Genomic DNA, 15,318 nt, shown 5'->3' on the forward strand with positions numbered 1-15,318 from the left:
AACATGGTCTAGTCTCTAAATAGTAGATCTGAATTGGCTCCAGCCAGCATTTACCAAAGCCAAAGACAGCACTATAGTATGCTGCTAGTAAAGTGGAAATCCATAATTATGCAGCATGTCATCTACAACTGAATGGAACCAGTCAGTTCCTTGTCCTGTCTCTGCCATTCCGTACGCCCCACAAGATGAGGATCCCGGCAGTCCCACTCGAAAAAAGAAAGGCTGGGAGGATCTATACCCAAATGGGCGTCTGGACTATTACTAGTAGTAACCGTTCCAGCTGTGAGATCTATCCTTCTAGGTACATCTACAAGACACAGCTTCAGTCACTTCGCCAGGCTCAAAGCCTCTCTTCCAAAGACCCAGAACGCGTGGTGACGAGACTCACGCAGGGCAAGAGTTCTCAAAGGAAGATACGCTTCTACAGACTTAGGGGCCATTCCATGTAGAGAATGCGGGATCTGGGCTTTATCTGGACATCCTGATGTTGGACGAGAATAATAACCGACTGCAACTTAAACTCAACGCTTTGTGGTATTTAAAAAACAATTGAAGCCAGGTCGAAGGCATGAATCCTCCATTCAAAGGAGATTGTCCATCACCGCGCTCATCCACTCTACATGGATGGATCACTTTATACCGCACTCATATCCCTGAGTTGCGCAGGGCCCGCGGGCTCTGGGATTGGACTTGTTGGCAGATCAGGTATACTGGCAATGATCGTCTCTCTTTCCTCCACAATTTCGGTGCTGTCGATGAGGTTTGGTATGCTTAGTCTGGCACAAGTGCTGCTTTCCTGTACCATTTGCGTGGGACCGGGAATGAATTCATTGCTGCTGCTCATATCCCTCGCGTCACAGTCCGATACTGCACAGTCGATGGCCTTAAAAGCCACACCATCCGACGCAACAGTATCCTCATCACTCTTGTCCGATGAAGAGCTCGCGTGCCCCACGAAGAGCCGGATCTCCTCTAGCGGCGCCTTGTTCCGGACCAAACATACAAGCTCCCTGACGTGGGCATCCGGACTACTCTCTCCCAGGGCTCCCACGAGGGCCTCGACCAGGTACAGCAGTATCTTGCGATCCTCCTCCAGCTCTCGGATCCGGCGCTTCTGGGCCATCTTCCGCCGCAGGTCATCCGCGACTTCGACGATACATTCGATTCGATTCTGGAGGCATCGGTCGCACTGTGTTTCGCCGTCGCGGATGCTGCACTGGGTAAAGAGAGAGAGAGATCTTTAGTGAGGATAGTCGATAGACCAGGGTTTCATGCATGGATGAGAGGGGAAAGAAGCTCTTTTCCAAGACGAAATTATGGGAAAGCACAAACTTTGGACTTTTGTTTCCGGCACTCGTTGCAGGCTGTGGATGTCCTGTGCCGGTGAGGTTTTTGGGCAGGCATGTATGATGGAGCCTGTCGTGCTCCGAAGGCCATTGGGGCGATTGGGCGATACGGTTGCATCAAGGGTCCAGTCGAGGCAAAGTGTACACTGAAGATCAGGCAAGGCAGACACGGCAAAGTTGACGGGGGTAAAAGTGTGAGGAATTGAAAATGAGAGCAGGAACGGGGGGGACGATAACCTGATCGCTGCCCCAGCCGAGTCCGAGAGAAGCCGCTCCAAGCGACAATGTGCTGTGGAGAATCCCCACCGGAACTATTTTCCGGGCCGATTCAGGGCCATCCGTCAGCTGTCGCGGACCGTTAACGGAAAACCTTGGAAGCGGTCTCCATTGCCCGTTTTCCAAGTCACTAATACCCGGTTGACTCCACAAATATGACGGCCTATTGTGTGGCGCCCTCGCCCCGGAACTAAGTTTATTTGTCCAGCCTGGCGGTCTTGGTCCGCGTGCTTCGATCCAATCGTGCAGGGTGGGTTGTGGTTCCCGGCTTCGGTGCTTTGCGGGATTTAACGGGCGCTACATTAGGTGAAGGGGTACCAGGCTCTAGAAAATTCCATGTGGGCGCCAGGCGGTTTTAAGCACGGATTAAGTTCTTTGGCGTTGTCTTCTTACCATTTCCCTCTTAGTCTGATGCTTATGCCTTGCCATATTCACTTATGTACTCAAGAAAATACTAAAAACATAAAGCATCGCCCTGGGAACTAGGTGCGTGGTTTTTAGATGAAGCTCTGTGCTGTACCATGGATACGCCTTAAACCTTGCAATTCTGCCACTCCCATGCGTCAGTCCGTCAATGAATCACCAAGATCACTAATCGTGATTTGAGTCTTGGTGAAAGCATCGATCGTTCCAAGCCACCAATGCCCAGGGAACGAATCCCATATTTTCCGAAGCTAGAGTATGACCGCTACTTGGTACGCTCCCATAATCTCAGGTATGCATCTATAAGAAAGCCGTAGTCTTTATTAATACACCTTCTGCTAGTTATTAGTGGTTACAGTCATAAATTATACAAAAGACTTCGATCTCTGAAGGCTGACACGTTCAGATCAAGCGTGGGACGAAAGGAAAACTGCCCTTGTGCGTCTGATCCAATGACGCAATTATATAACTTTGAAGGGGACGAGCTTTGGATTTAGATGCCATATCGGCAAGGCATGTTTCTGGATCCATGGTAACATTCACAACCATTTATTCTCTCATAATTAAGCAGACACCACTAGTGATGGTGGGAACCAAACTCCTGCTGCGGAAGCTGTTCCATTTCCACACTGGAACTTTTTCCAGCCTGGTCCAGAGCCGTCAGCTCCAAGGTACTAGGGGACAACCGAACGTCAATCAGATCCACAAATATGGCGTGTGTCAGCGAAAATAATCGCTTGTCACCATCTGTAAAGGAAGTAACTAAAGGAGCAGGAGACTCAGGTCTAGAACTGAACGCTAGTTTAAACAACTCTCATTAAGCTCCCCAATTCCCCACTCTGGTGTGAGAGCCTTCTTTGCTTCAGACGGTATTGTTTGCTTGTAATCCAGCCTATGGTCTGACGCAAATCAGAGCCATACTATGGATAATGGTTACCACAGCAGTTTCGGTATCCAGCACAATCATACTCTCCTGACTCATTCAGGTTTCTCCTTGGCAGCAATGGGAAGATAACACTTTTATATTGTACTAATCCGTCCTACTCTAAATGCTCAAACCCTTGTTTTCCTGTTAATTGGCTGAGAGACGAACCAAAGGTATGGTTAGACTCGGCCATCTCTCAGCTGTGCAACGACTTGGGTCTTTTGAAATCTGAGCCTAGTCACTACTCTATTCAAAACGGAGAATCTAATGACCAACCTGCCCCTTGAAGGCTGCAATCACTGTCCTACAAACTTCACATCAAGTACTATCAATAGCAGTACTCGAAGCTTCCAAATCTAAACGGCGAATCCTGCTCTTCAGACCGCATAAAGGCCTAAGAATAATCTCATGTTCTCAAAACGATACTTCAATCCCCAACCATAACCCAGCCACAGAAGATAATCCAATCATACCTACCGAACTTGAAGCTAATCCCATCATTATAATTCTCATCGAATCAATTAACCAAATCTTGACTAATGGGATATCTTGTTCGCTTATAGGCCTAAACACTACATTAAAACATGTTAATATAGCATAGCCCAAAGTTACTACAACTTCTGGGGTAGCTATAAAAGGTTGTTATTGCTATCATCTTCACTCTGATACTCTAAGAGCCTGCAGGTACCATGATACTCTTCCGCTTTTCCATTTCCAAGCAATCATAACCTGTATCACCCATGTATCGTTTATCTCTCATTCCTATTATAATAATAAAAGTTCCTCTAAGTTCCTCCAGCTCTATATTCTACTACAGTTACTAATCCTTCCTTGCGCACCCCTACGGCTAATAGACATTGCTTATTTGTGTCGACTCATAGAACCTATCATCCTGAACCTGGGACTACGCACTCCGGAAAAGAAAAATGTGACAGACCAAAATATACGGCTGCCTGCTACCGTCACTAGGCAAGATGGAGTTCTTTGTTATATTTACAGCTGGAGACAATTGCAAGGTATAACTAGTTGAATAGCCTGGTTTGTGTTGGCGTCATGAGCTGCAAGAATCGCTGGATCATCATTGAAGCCTACTATTCGCCAACTTTGGACGAGATATTTCCGGACAATGTGTTGATAAACTGGAAGTGATTTAGCCGCGCAATAGGGAGCAGGCCGGTAGCGAATCCCTTGCAGGTGCTGGAGTATGATTTCCGCTTTCTCCATCTTCAACTCCACGATACCCCGTTTTTGGTTAGACTCACAAGAGCTTTATTTGTCACGGCCCTTCTCCGCTCCTGGTATTAGGCTGATTGCAGGGATCGCAGATAGTCCGCCAGTTACAGATTTCCCCCGCACGGTGATCAGCGCACTGCGGAATGCGGTCCGTAAGTGTGGGGAATCAATATAGCCTGAAGTTGGAGAAGATTATTTAGAGAACGGAATCCCCCAAATTCCTGCATCGGTGTACTTTCCGAGGACACAGCTGCTGCGCCATGCGTTGGTCTACTCTTTTTCTGCCGTTTCTGGCCCTCGCGGCCGCCGAGGATGGCTCCAAGGGGTGGCTGCGATACGCCCCTGTCCCATGCAATCGCCATTGCCAGCGGAACCTGCCGTCGCACATTGTCACCTTTAATTCGCATAACTCGACTCGGAGTCCGATCGAGACTGCAGCGGAGGAGCTCCGACTGGGGTTCCACTCGATTGTTGGGAAAGCGATACGCACCTCGCCCAACTGCAACATCAAGAGCTCGATTCTGGTGGCAACCGTGGACGACCACCGTCTTTGCAAAAGCAGAATCCCTCGCAGCCTTCACGACCTAGACCAAGATGGCTTCTACATCCATTCCGAGGGGTCCTCCGTCACCATTATCGGCCAGAGCGCCCGTGGCGCCCTGTACGGGGCATTCGAGTACCTCTCCCGCCTTGCACAGGGAGACTTTGCTTCCCTTTTAGATTTGAAGTACACATCGAACCCGCATGCGCCCATCCGCTGGGTAAACCAGTGGGACAACATGGATGGCAGCATTGAGCGCGGCTACGCCGGCCCCTCGATCTTCTTCTCCGGCGGCAGCATCGTCGACGACCTCACCCGGGTCCGCGAATACGCACGCCTCCTCTCCTCTGTCCGCATCAACGCAGTCATCGTCAACAACGTCAACGCAAACGCAACCCTGCTTTCTCCCACCAACATGGACGGCCTGAAGCGCATCGCCGACGCGATGCGTCCGTACGGTGTGCAGATTGGAATCTCTCTAAACTTCGCCTCGCCGCAGGATTTCGGAGGGCTAGATACATACGACCCGCTCGACGAAGCTGTTATCGCCTGGTGGGAGGATATCACCGACCAGCTATACGCGCGGATCCCCGATCTGGCGGGGTATCTGGTCAAGGCCAGCTCGGAGGGCCAGCCGGGGCCTGATGCGTATAATCGCACCCTGGCCGAGGGCGCAAATCTCTTTGCGCGGGCATTGCAGCCGCACGGTGGGATCCTCATGTTCCGCGCCTTTGTGTACGACCACCATATCTCGGAAGAGAACTGGAAGAATGACCGCGCGAATGCAGCGGTTGATTTCTTCAAGCCGCTCGACGGGGAATTCGAAGAGAATGTTGTGATCCAGATCAAATATGGCCCGATTGACTTTCAGGTGCGCGAGCCTGTGTCTCCGCTTTTTGCCAATTTGCGCGACACGAATGTCGCGATCGAGTTGCAGGTCACGCAGGAATACCTGGGACAGCAGGACCACCTTGTTTATCTCCCGCCTTTGTGGAAGACAATCACGGATTTTGACCTGCGTGTTGACAACGCTTCTTCGCTGACGCGGGATATTGTTTCCGGACAGCACTTCAATCGTCCGCTCGGAGGATGGGCGGCGGTGGTGAATGTCGGGACGAACACCTCGTGGCTCGGTAGCCACCTGGCCATGTCGAATCTCTACGCATACGGGCGGATGGCGTGGGATCCAACGGTTGACGAAGTCGAGATACTCGAGGACTGGACGCGGCTGACCTTCGGAAGAGACAAGGAGCTCCTCAACACCATCACCAATCTCTCCATGGCCTCGTGGCCCGCCTACGAGAACTACTCTGGGAATCTCGGCATCCAGACCCTGACCGATATCCTATACACACACTACGGCCCGAACCCCGCCTCGCAGGATGGAAACGGCTGGGGGCAGTGGACGCGCGCCGACCACGATACGATCGGCATGGACCGCACCGCCTGGAACGGTACGGGTTTTTCAGCGCAGTATCCCCTGCAAGTCGCCGAGATGTACGAGAAGATCGAGACGACGCCGGATAACCTGCTGCTGTGGTTCCATCACGTCCCCTACACGCATCGCCTGCACAGCGGAAAGACGGTTATCCAGCATTTCTACGACGCGCATTACGCCGGTGCCGAGACTGTTGCTTTCTTCCCCGAGCAGTGGGACGCCGTCAAGCATGTAATCGATAAACGGCGCTTCAACGAGGTTCGAAGTGAGCTCGTCTACCAAGCCGGCCATGCGATTATCTGGCGTGATGCAATCACGAAATTCTACCATAACCTCTCGGGTATCCCGGATACCAGCGATCGCGTCGGCAACCACCCCTGGCGCATTGAGGCAGAGGATATGCAGCTGGATGGGTTCGTCCCGTACACAGTTAGTCCTCCCTCGACAGCAAGCGGGGGCACCGCCATTGTGACGGAAACCAACTCGACAGTCGGCGTCGCACACACAACACTTGATTTCCCGCAAGGGAAGTATGACCTCGTCGTTAACTACTATGATCTCTACGGCGGCCAAGCTACCTGGAAGGTCTACATCAATGACGCCTTGGTTGGGTCGTGGAAGGGTGTCATGGAAGATACCCTGGGGCATACACCGTCGATATATCTTGATGGGCATTCGGCGACGAGGGTTCGGTTTGCGGATGTGAGGATCGAGCCCGGGGATGTGTTGCGCGTTGTTGGGGAGGCCGATGGGGTTGAACCGGCGCCTGTGGACTATGTTGCTTTTCTTCCTGGTGGTGTGATTGATTAAGAGAATGTTTCTAGAACTGCACACTACAGACTTGCTCTGTATATCACTAGCTACCATGTCTTTCTGGACCAGCACGGAACTCGTTTGGTGCTTCTGCCGGATAGCTAGGCCCTATAGGGATGTTTCAATCGCCCAAAGGCCAGTCTCCTGAAATACGCCTAGATCCTCTAAGCCTCAACTTTTTGTACTTGTACTCATAGCGCTTAGATCATCAATCGTTTGGTCATCACAACTCCGGCAGAAATATCAGTCGATGCGATGTACTCGTCCGTAAGGAAGGTACCACATCCCCAATCCGCCCACCAGTCCCGGCGCTCTCCACTGAAACGAGCGCAGTGCATGAAAAATTCAGCGCGATGCGACCAGCTCCGTAAGCTAAGCTAGCATCCGGAATGATCAAATTATGTATGTCACTAGGTTACATAAATCGATATCCACAATTAATGCATCCAGCGGCTCTCACCACTTCGGTCATCATCCCAACACGTACCCCACTATCAACATACATATCAAGAGCTACTGTACGTGCAGCTATTAGGGTCGGATATCTTCTCGACACGGGCAGCGACGCCAACGCAATTCTCGCTGCCCCCAGGCGTCTGGAATCCCTGCGCAGCCCAGATCCTGAACCCGTTGTCGATGGGGCAGGCGAGGAAGTCGCTGCCGGCGAATTGGAGGTGGTTGTCGGCGTTGATCGCCCAGCCCGTGCGCTCGCCGTTGCGGGGGCCTGTCTCGCCATCATTCGTATACCCGACTATGCCTTGGCCTGCGTCGGCTAGTCAGTATTGAACCCCCATAATGATCAAAAGCGACTTGGAGCAGGGATTCACTTACCCATGCCCGAGCGATCAACGAAAATCTGCTGGTTCGCCGGCCCGTAGAGGAAGAGGGCGCCGTCTTTTAGGTAGAAGGTGGCGTATCCGCTGTCTGGACCGTCGTCGCAGTCGGCATTCTGGCCAGAGTATCCGGCGAAGAGACCTCTGCGAGCAGCATTGAATCCGGCATAGTGGGCGGGGCCTCCGGAGTTGATGGCGACAAGGCCAAAGGTATCAGGGCCGGTTGGGGGAGGGGGGCACGTTCCGGCGGGCTGGGCGGCGACAGCGGTAAAGCCTAGGGAGGCAGCAGCGGCGAGGAAGTTGAGCTTCATTGTGATTGCAATTGCTCTTCTCAGGGTGGATGCTGTGGTTTGAGAGAGGACATCGCGAGGTGGATTGGAGGGTTTATTTATGTCGAGCAAGTTCCCCTGCGAGGTTCCTGGGTCAGCTGGGGTTGGGTTCGTTCTCCGCAGTTGTTGTGAGACATGGCACCTGTTCCGAGGAGTCCGTACAAGCTTATTGGCACAAGTCGAGGAAGCCAAGACACTAACAATAGAAAGTCTGCATGCGAATCAGGGATTGCCAAGAGAGTCCGTAGAGCGATTGGCTTACAATCGGGCTTCGTGCAAGCTGGTTGCTGTGGCTCTTTCTTGGGATGTCTCAGTTGAAGAACAAGTCATAATGTCACGAGCAGAGACTTGTTCTTTGCGCATGACTCTTAAACTGTTTTACGTAGCTCAGAGCTTAATACGAGCAGGACATGGATTGGATACGAGGATACGAGGTTTCTGTCTCAGTCGGTTAAACACTCGCCGAGGATACGATGATCAAGGTGTTGCGATTCCCATGGTGCGTTATATTTCAGTGTTTGGAAATGCAAGGTACAGTCAGTAGGTTATTTGATATACAATGATGGCATCAGACTGTCTGGTATATAAACTAGCCCATTTCCTATCGCTACAGGGACGGCGAAGTTGTCCCATTCCTGGCCCGCAGTCGAATGACAAGATTGATTAAGCACTTTTAGCCAAATAGGTGATCCTTCCTAGGGAACTTTCCCAATACAGACAGGTGTATCTGAGTCCGGGGGAGATATATTGGGTAACGTGATAGAATTATGACCCGTGGAATTAATGAGCTAAAAAAGGGTTCCAAATAAGCCCAAGTCGCAGATACCTACCTTAAGAAAAGCGGGCATGAGCCTAATGCAGTGATCAGCATCCTCCGATGAGCCGCTTCCACATCCAAATAGAGCTCTGTGACGGTCCTACCCCGAGCAAGGGCATAATAATAGGGGTAGAGTAGTCGATGGTTGTTCTCTTGGGCTCGCAAAGGAGGACAAAGCTCTTTGAGCATTTTCGGGTCATTTGTGTCTTCAAATCCCAAACGGGCCAGCAACCAGCTTGGTGGGAGCCAGGGAAAAGAGGTCCGCGATATCTTCCAAGACATATTTTGGGAACCCATAAGCTGGATTTCTTTCCATACCTCTGGAACTTGCGGCTATTCATTCCGTCAAAACAGCCCTACATCTTCTTCTCAATCTCCGTATCTATAAAATATCTGCTGCGAACACTGAATAATCCGCTCTGTACGTATTGCTTTGCATTATTGTTAGGTTGTCTCTCCCATGACGACGGGTTGATAGAGACAGAGGAGGCGGATTTTGGTTGCGGGGATATAAGTGAGATATTTGATATTTGACAGTCTGGAGTTTTTCCCAGATCATTGGTAGTTATATATTTATGCGGAGGACAGGTATGCTATAAAACTCCAAGTCAGAGTCGAGCGTGGAATCAGATGGGGATTCTGTGTCCTAGCACCAATAGACTGATTTCCCCACAATCAGTTGGGTTCTCCAGGCTGCACATTCAGCTTCCCCAGAGGCTGTAGTGCAATAAACAGCTGCAGGGCTTGGCACCAATGACGGCTACCTCCAGGGTTGGTGGAGATTTAGAACATGCCCGGATGTTTCCTTGTTCTTCAATGCCAGGCAACTGGCTGTGAACGCAAGTCAGTAACAGCCACCTTGTACCCACACGGTAGTTAGTTCGCGGAGATAGTGAGCTCATGTTACTACATTCCATATCTCCCAGGACTCACACAACCATTTTATCTTTAGTCGGGGATCGCCAAGGGTAGCTCACTGAGGTCCGATTGAATTTGTGTCACCCAACATGACATCTTCTACATTTCTGTATAAGAGGAGCCGCCGATTCCCGTCTAGAACAAAGTTGAAGCTGCACCATCTTGCTAACTCGGACAAAAGTACCAAGCCCTCCAATTCCTGAAGTGAGTCGTACAGATTGTCGGAACAATAAAGACAGGGATGGCTTTTATCCCTTAAGGTGCGTCTTTCGTCGCAAATATTGATATCAAGCTGCTCAATTGGATTGAGTTTGTAATCTCTAGGTAGGTTTGACAACCCAAGACTCAGCAAACCACGCTTCGACGAGTTAGGAGAGGTTTAAGGGGGATCACTTAGTGTCTACCTGGCCTGATCCAAATAGGAGGAATCAACTTCAAGCTTCCACGTTGCACAGCTCACCTGTCACAGTGGGGTAGAGCAGCAGGCCACAAACGCCCGGGCTACTTCATCAGAAAAGCTATTGATAAAGGAGAAATGTAGGTATCTCGATGTCTTCACATTCTTCAGGTAGGCGAGCTTTGAATTCCTATACTGCATTCACCCATTCATTGTATCATCAGTTTACCTATGGCGCCCCTGGCCACTGCAGGACTGTTAGATGTACCATTGGAACTGCAGCTTCAAATTACCAGTTACCTCGACTATCACTCTCGCTACGCCCTCTCGCAAACAAATCGATACTTTAGAGCTATGCTCAACGTCGACAGGCCCACGACCGTGGAGCAAAAGCAGGTATATCTCTATGCCGCAGAGATGTGGAAACGGTAGTCTAGCATAGCCATAGCATGGCAATCCATTATGACAGTCAAAGCTGACCGTGGCAGGTACGAGTCCGATCTTGCCTGCAGCCGCTGCCTAAAGCTCCGTCCCCGGGACGAGTTTGCCGACGAGCAAGTGGGCTATGGTCGTTGCCAGCGCAAGGGAAGAGACCCGTTTATCACCGAATGTGCCTCCAGTGCGGGGTCCTGGAAGGGTACCATCGGTTGGGTCAGAGTGTCCTGGTTAATCGACAGAGCCACCTCTTGTGTAGTTTGTGCTGGAAGCTCTACGGGGCTGGATTGTATTGCACGGTCTGCCACAGTTGCAGCGACTGTCTCGAGAAGAAGATGGCAGAGACGAGTCTTGCGCGCGCGAAGAAGCAACAACTTGGAGATAATGGTTGTCCGCGGTGCCTCAAAAGAGTTCTAGTGGATCTGGAAAAACTATTCAACAGCCGAGTCGGTACTCAATCTCCCAGTGTTGAGCAAGATGCTGGTGCTGTGGGATATTCCGCGTTATCTTGGTCATTAATAGTCGGTAGCTTCTTTCTTGTATAGCCAGGCCCTATTAGCCTATTATTAGCTTTGTATTGAAAATATAGTCCACCAATCACCTGCCAGTCTTGTTACTAAAGCTTTTTTACTTATGTTTGTAAGTTTCAGGGTTATCGAATACCTGTCATGCCCTTCTCCTAACAGTGACATGATGGACAACTGGGGATGAGCCAATGATGCGCCGCTATGGATTGTGGAGATGAGAGCGGGGATGATTCCCGACAAAGTCCGCCGTCAGCTCCGACAGTCCGACATCTCACCATTTCCGTGTGCGCCCTTACACCACACATTTCTCATCCTTCCTGCGCTCGCTGCTCTCACCGTCGAGACACGCTCGGTCCTTTCCTCGTCTCCTGTTATCGCCCTCAATGTCGGCCGACGCCCAGCGGCCCCGCCCCAAGCACGCATGCGAGACCTGCAAGACTCGCAAGAAGAAGTGCAACAAGGGCGTCCCGGCATGTAGCTACTGTATACTGTGGGTCCAGACTCTCTGGTACAGTGTCGAACGATGCTTATACATCAAAGGAAAGATCTCGAATGCCGCTATGTTCCGCTTCGCCCGAGGCGGGTGTATGCGACCCCGGATACTAGCGATTCATCGCATACGGCAACATATCGCGAGGGAATCGGTGCAGAGACTGTGTACGATCAGACACTGTCAGATACGGCGCGGGCTCAGGTCGCAGCTTCAAGGCACACTGTATACCGTCCACGATTCGAAAGCCTGTAAACACCCGCAACATCCCATGCTCGGCATCCAGCGCACTTCTCGCTAACAGCAACAGCGACGACGTCCACATCGAGGTCCAAAGAATAATCCACTCAACTGGAGAGTTTGTAGATGACCTCACCTCTCTCTATTTCCGCACCTTGCACGTCCACCTCCCCATAATCTCCCGCTCCCGGTTCCAGCGCAGCATCCTCGCCACGGGATCGGCGCCTGGTCCCGATTTCTCCATTCTTCTTCTCACTATCTGCCTAAACTCGTACATACCAAGTCCCGGTCACCGCGTACAAGAGGGGGGAGTCGCTGGCATTACACGACGGCGTCTGTACCTATCCACAAAGGCCCTTCTAGCACAGGTCCAGGGATCCATGCAGCCTTCGGTGCCGCTGATCCAAGCTAGCCTGCTGCTTGCCATGTATGAATACGCCAGTGGGAGAGCAGATGCTGCCTTGGCTACGGTTGCGGGGTGCGCGCGGATGGCATATGCTGCTGGTATCCATACTAGCCGACGGGATATTGTGGATGCCGCGTCGAGGCTAGAAGCTGCAGAGGCTTGGAATCTGTGGTGGGGTGTTGTGATATGTGAACGGTATATTCACACATTCATTTCATGAAAAAGCCCTGTCACTGACTGACATATAGCACGTTCATGTGCGAGGCAGCCGCCCCTGAGCAGCCACTGACCACCGCATTTCCAACCGGCGACGCGTCCCTCCCAGTAGACCGCCAGATGCTGGATCAGGGAGACCTGCTTGATCCGGACCTGGTGCCCAATATGCCCCTCTTGTCCAGTCTAACAGAACCCAATGTTGGAGGGTTCGCCCGCGCAGCTCAAGCGTGTTGTCTCCTGGACCGGATATTCGAGGCGATGGGAATAGCAGAGATCAACACTCGGCTTCCTCGTCTTGAGAGTCTCGACAAAAGCCTACAGTCATTCTTATCCCTTATTCTAAGCCGTGGCCCAGCCAAGTCATGGCATCATTGCACGGCATTAGCGATGACGCTCAGGTATGTGTAGTCGCCCAAGAGGGAATTCCTATCATGCTACACTTGGCAACATCAGGCGCTGACTACCCTCGGCACCAACCCCAGATCCCTCTTCATCCTCCACACCCATATCCTCAGTATCCCTCGTGAGACTAGGTGCATCAGCTCCCGATCCCTCGACGAATGGAAGCAGAGCTCGCTAGCGGCACTCGATACTGCGACGACGATGGTCCTCGATATGGCGAACTGGCATTATGACGTCCTACCGCCGGATCGGCCGAGTGACATCTCGCCAATGCAGATTTACGTAGTCCATGCGACGCTGGAGCACTTGCGTACTAGAGTGCATGGTGGAGACTCTGGCTCTGCGCCTGTGTGGCCCACCACTGCGGAGGGAGATCTTGGGAGGTATTTGGGGAGGATTCAGTTTCAGTGGGTTTCTTCATGAGCGTTTTCGAGATCCATGTATGTCTGCTCTTCGAATCCCGCGTGACACATGCTCACATAGATATAAAGATGGTCCCCCGGAAGGCTTTATAGTGGGATTCCTATAACTAGATGTCGCAGTGCTCCATGGTATACGTCCAACGTTCAAACCCTGTTCATTCAGTCGCCAGTTGTGCCCCTGTGCGTCTATCTATCCAGCAATCAACCATTCCTTACAAATGAATGTGCGTCTTAACCACACTCTCCCGGGCAATATACCTCTGCACAACTTCATTAACATGCTCCGGCACCAACCCCCGCTTAACCACATAACCAAGCGGCTTAATCTCCCCGCGCTCCAGAAACCCCGGCAGCCTCTCCCAGAACCCCCGCGCAAGCTCCGGATGCATATGGCTACTCCCAAAGACATCGCGGACCTCGAAGCCAGCGTCCTTGCCTAGCACACGCGATTCATCCACGGGTCCCGTCGGAAGCAATCGCGCGAGCGCGCCGCGCTTGCTACTGGAGAGCGCGTTCAGTGCCAGCAATTGGCCCTCGGGCGGCGAGACGGCGTCATAGGCATAGACGAGGTCGTCGCCGACGACGGCGCGGATGGCCGAGAGGACTTTATCGAATCCGCCGTGGCGATCGATGACGTGCGTCGCGCCGAGGGACTTGAGTTTCGTCTCGTCGCCGCCGACGACGACGATCGTGCCGATGTTGGCGAGCTTCGCGAGCTGCAAGCCGAATGTGCCGCAGTTTGAGCCGCCGCCGATGACCAGGAGCGTGGTGTGTGCATAGTCGAAGTCCTGTGCTTCTGGGGTCCAGGGTGCTGGGATGGCGAGTGTGTCGAAGAGCGCGACGAGCGGGGCGATGATGTTCGTCGGGAGCGTCGCGGCCTCGTCGTCGGATATCCCCTCGGGGATCTTGGCTAGAGCACCAAGGTCCGCGAGGGCATATTCCTGCAGTCCATTCTGTGTGGATCCAGGTGCGAAAGACGGCTGGTAGACGATGCGGTCACCAACGCTCAACCCACGGCCCTCGACGCCCGGCCCCAATTCTGTAATCACACCAACAACATCGTTCGTGAGGATAAAGGGGAGATCGAGGTCACTCGCTTCCCCGCCTGCCGTTGCGCGCGAGAGATTGGGGTTGATGAAGAGGCCGTATTCGATGCTCTTTGCGTCGTGCCCGTTGATTCCGGCGACAGACACTTTCACTTGGACTTGGTTTGGGCCGGGGGTTGGGATGGGGCGGTCGGTGATTAGGGTGACGGGCGCGCCGATGGCGGGGACGATTAGGGCTTTTTGAGTGCGTGCCATTGTAGTTGCTGTTGTAGGAGAGGAAGGGATGTCTCTATAGATGTGTGTGTCTGCTGGCGGAAATTGGATGGGATTGGTTTGGTTTCGTGATATAGTGTCAAGAGTGAGATTGAACCAGGAGTAAGAGGGGTATTTATGTAATTAAGAGCTACTAGTAGTAGCTGTAGTAGTACTACTTGGCTCGAGTGTGTATTGTCACTAGCAGAAGCAGGCGCTCACAAACATGTTTCCGTCCTCTTATTGACTGTCGGGGGCTGTCGGGCGATGTGTCTCTGTCGGGTCCGCCAGTCCGCCGCCAAGGATCCCTACTCGCCTCGCGATCACATCATAATAGCTGGTGATTCTGCTCGAGCCTAGCATGGCTTATGAATCATACACGTTGCATTGCTTCCGCTATGTATAGGGCCATATTGTAGCGTAGCTCATTGCTAAGGGTACTTTGAAATATGCTGATGGACATGGTTGCATCGTGAACGGGATATTATTGTACGTGTATTCTTAAGTGAGAGAATGCATCACCTTGCCTGCCTGTCCGACAAGTATATAGCACATCTGATTTGTAGACCTTCATCAACGGCCCAACTATCGTA

At 52.0% G+C, this 15,318-nt stretch overlaps 4 protein-coding genes across 4 annotated transcripts; 2 read left to right on the top strand and 2 right to left on the bottom strand.

Moving 5' to 3' along the window:
• Positions 1-4,463: 4,463 nt before the first annotated feature.
• On the top strand, positions 4,464-6,992 carry aguA (alpha-glucuronidase; the record flags this gene model as incomplete). Its single annotated transcript, XM_071046252.1, has 1 exon — positions 4,464-6,992. The coding sequence occupies one exon, from the start codon at positions 4,464-4,466 to the stop codon at positions 6,990-6,992; it is 2,529 nt and encodes an 842-aa protein (XP_070896677.1).
• BJX68DRAFT_241851 (uncharacterized protein) lies at positions 6,988-8,196 on the bottom strand. Its single transcript, XM_071040899.1, has 2 exons — positions 7,827-8,196; positions 6,988-7,758 (listed from the first exon to the last, which is right to left on the bottom strand). The coding sequence occupies exons 1-2, from the start codon at positions 8,137-8,139 to the stop codon at positions 7,502-7,504; spliced, it is 570 nt and encodes a 189-aa protein (XP_070896678.1). The 5' UTR covers positions 8,140-8,196; the 3' UTR covers positions 6,988-7,501.
• A 3,337-nt stretch (positions 8,197-11,533) lies between these two features.
• BJX68DRAFT_241852 (uncharacterized protein) lies at positions 11,534-13,655 on the top strand. The gene is made up of 5 exons (XM_071040900.1): positions 11,534-11,741; positions 11,792-11,992; positions 12,052-12,582; positions 12,636-13,001; positions 13,086-13,655. The coding sequence occupies exons 1-5, from the start codon at positions 11,635-11,637 to the stop codon at positions 13,426-13,428; spliced, it is 1,548 nt and encodes a 515-aa protein (XP_070896679.1). The 5' UTR covers positions 11,534-11,634; the 3' UTR covers positions 13,429-13,655.
• Positions 13,054-14,961, bottom strand: BJX68DRAFT_277291 (zinc-binding alcohol dehydrogenase family protein). The gene has a single exon (XM_071048299.1). The coding sequence runs from the start codon at positions 14,726-14,728 to the stop codon at positions 13,640-13,642; it is 1,089 nt and encodes a 362-aa protein (XP_070896680.1). The 5' UTR covers positions 14,729-14,961; the 3' UTR covers positions 13,054-13,639.
• Between the last annotated feature and the right edge of the window lie 357 nt (positions 14,962-15,318).

This window comes from Aspergillus pseudodeflectus (assembly GCF_044049435.1).
Source record: "Aspergillus pseudodeflectus strain CBS 756.74 chromosome Unknown BJX68scaffold_36, whole genome shotgun sequence".
In the NCBI taxonomy this organism is placed as follows: domain Eukaryota; kingdom Fungi; phylum Ascomycota; class Eurotiomycetes; order Eurotiales; family Aspergillaceae; genus Aspergillus; species Aspergillus pseudodeflectus.

Coding starts and splice junctions, on each gene's coding strand:
- BJX68DRAFT_241851 (XM_071040899.1), bottom strand. CDS start 8,139: ATGAAGCTCAACTTCCTCGCCGCTGCTGCCTCCCTAGGCTTTACCGCT. Junction 7,759..7,826: donor CGTTGATCGCTCGGGCATGG/GTAAGTGAATCC, acceptor TAGCCGACGCAG/GCCAAGGCATAGTCGGGTAT.
- BJX68DRAFT_241852 (XM_071040900.1), top strand. CDS start 11,635: ATGTCGGCCGACGCCCAGCGGCCCCGCCCCAAGCACGCATGCGAGACC. Junction 11,742..11,791: donor GCATGTAGCTACTGTATACT/GTGGGTCCAGAC, acceptor TATACATCAAAG/GAAAGATCTCGAATGCCGCT. Junction 11,993..12,051: donor CGTCCACGATTCGAAAGCCT/GTAAACACCCGC, acceptor TAACAGCAACAG/CGACGACGTCCACATCGAGG.
- BJX68DRAFT_277291 (XM_071048299.1), bottom strand. CDS start 14,728: ATGGCACGCACTCAAAAAGCCCTAATCGTCCCCGCCATCGGCGCGCCC.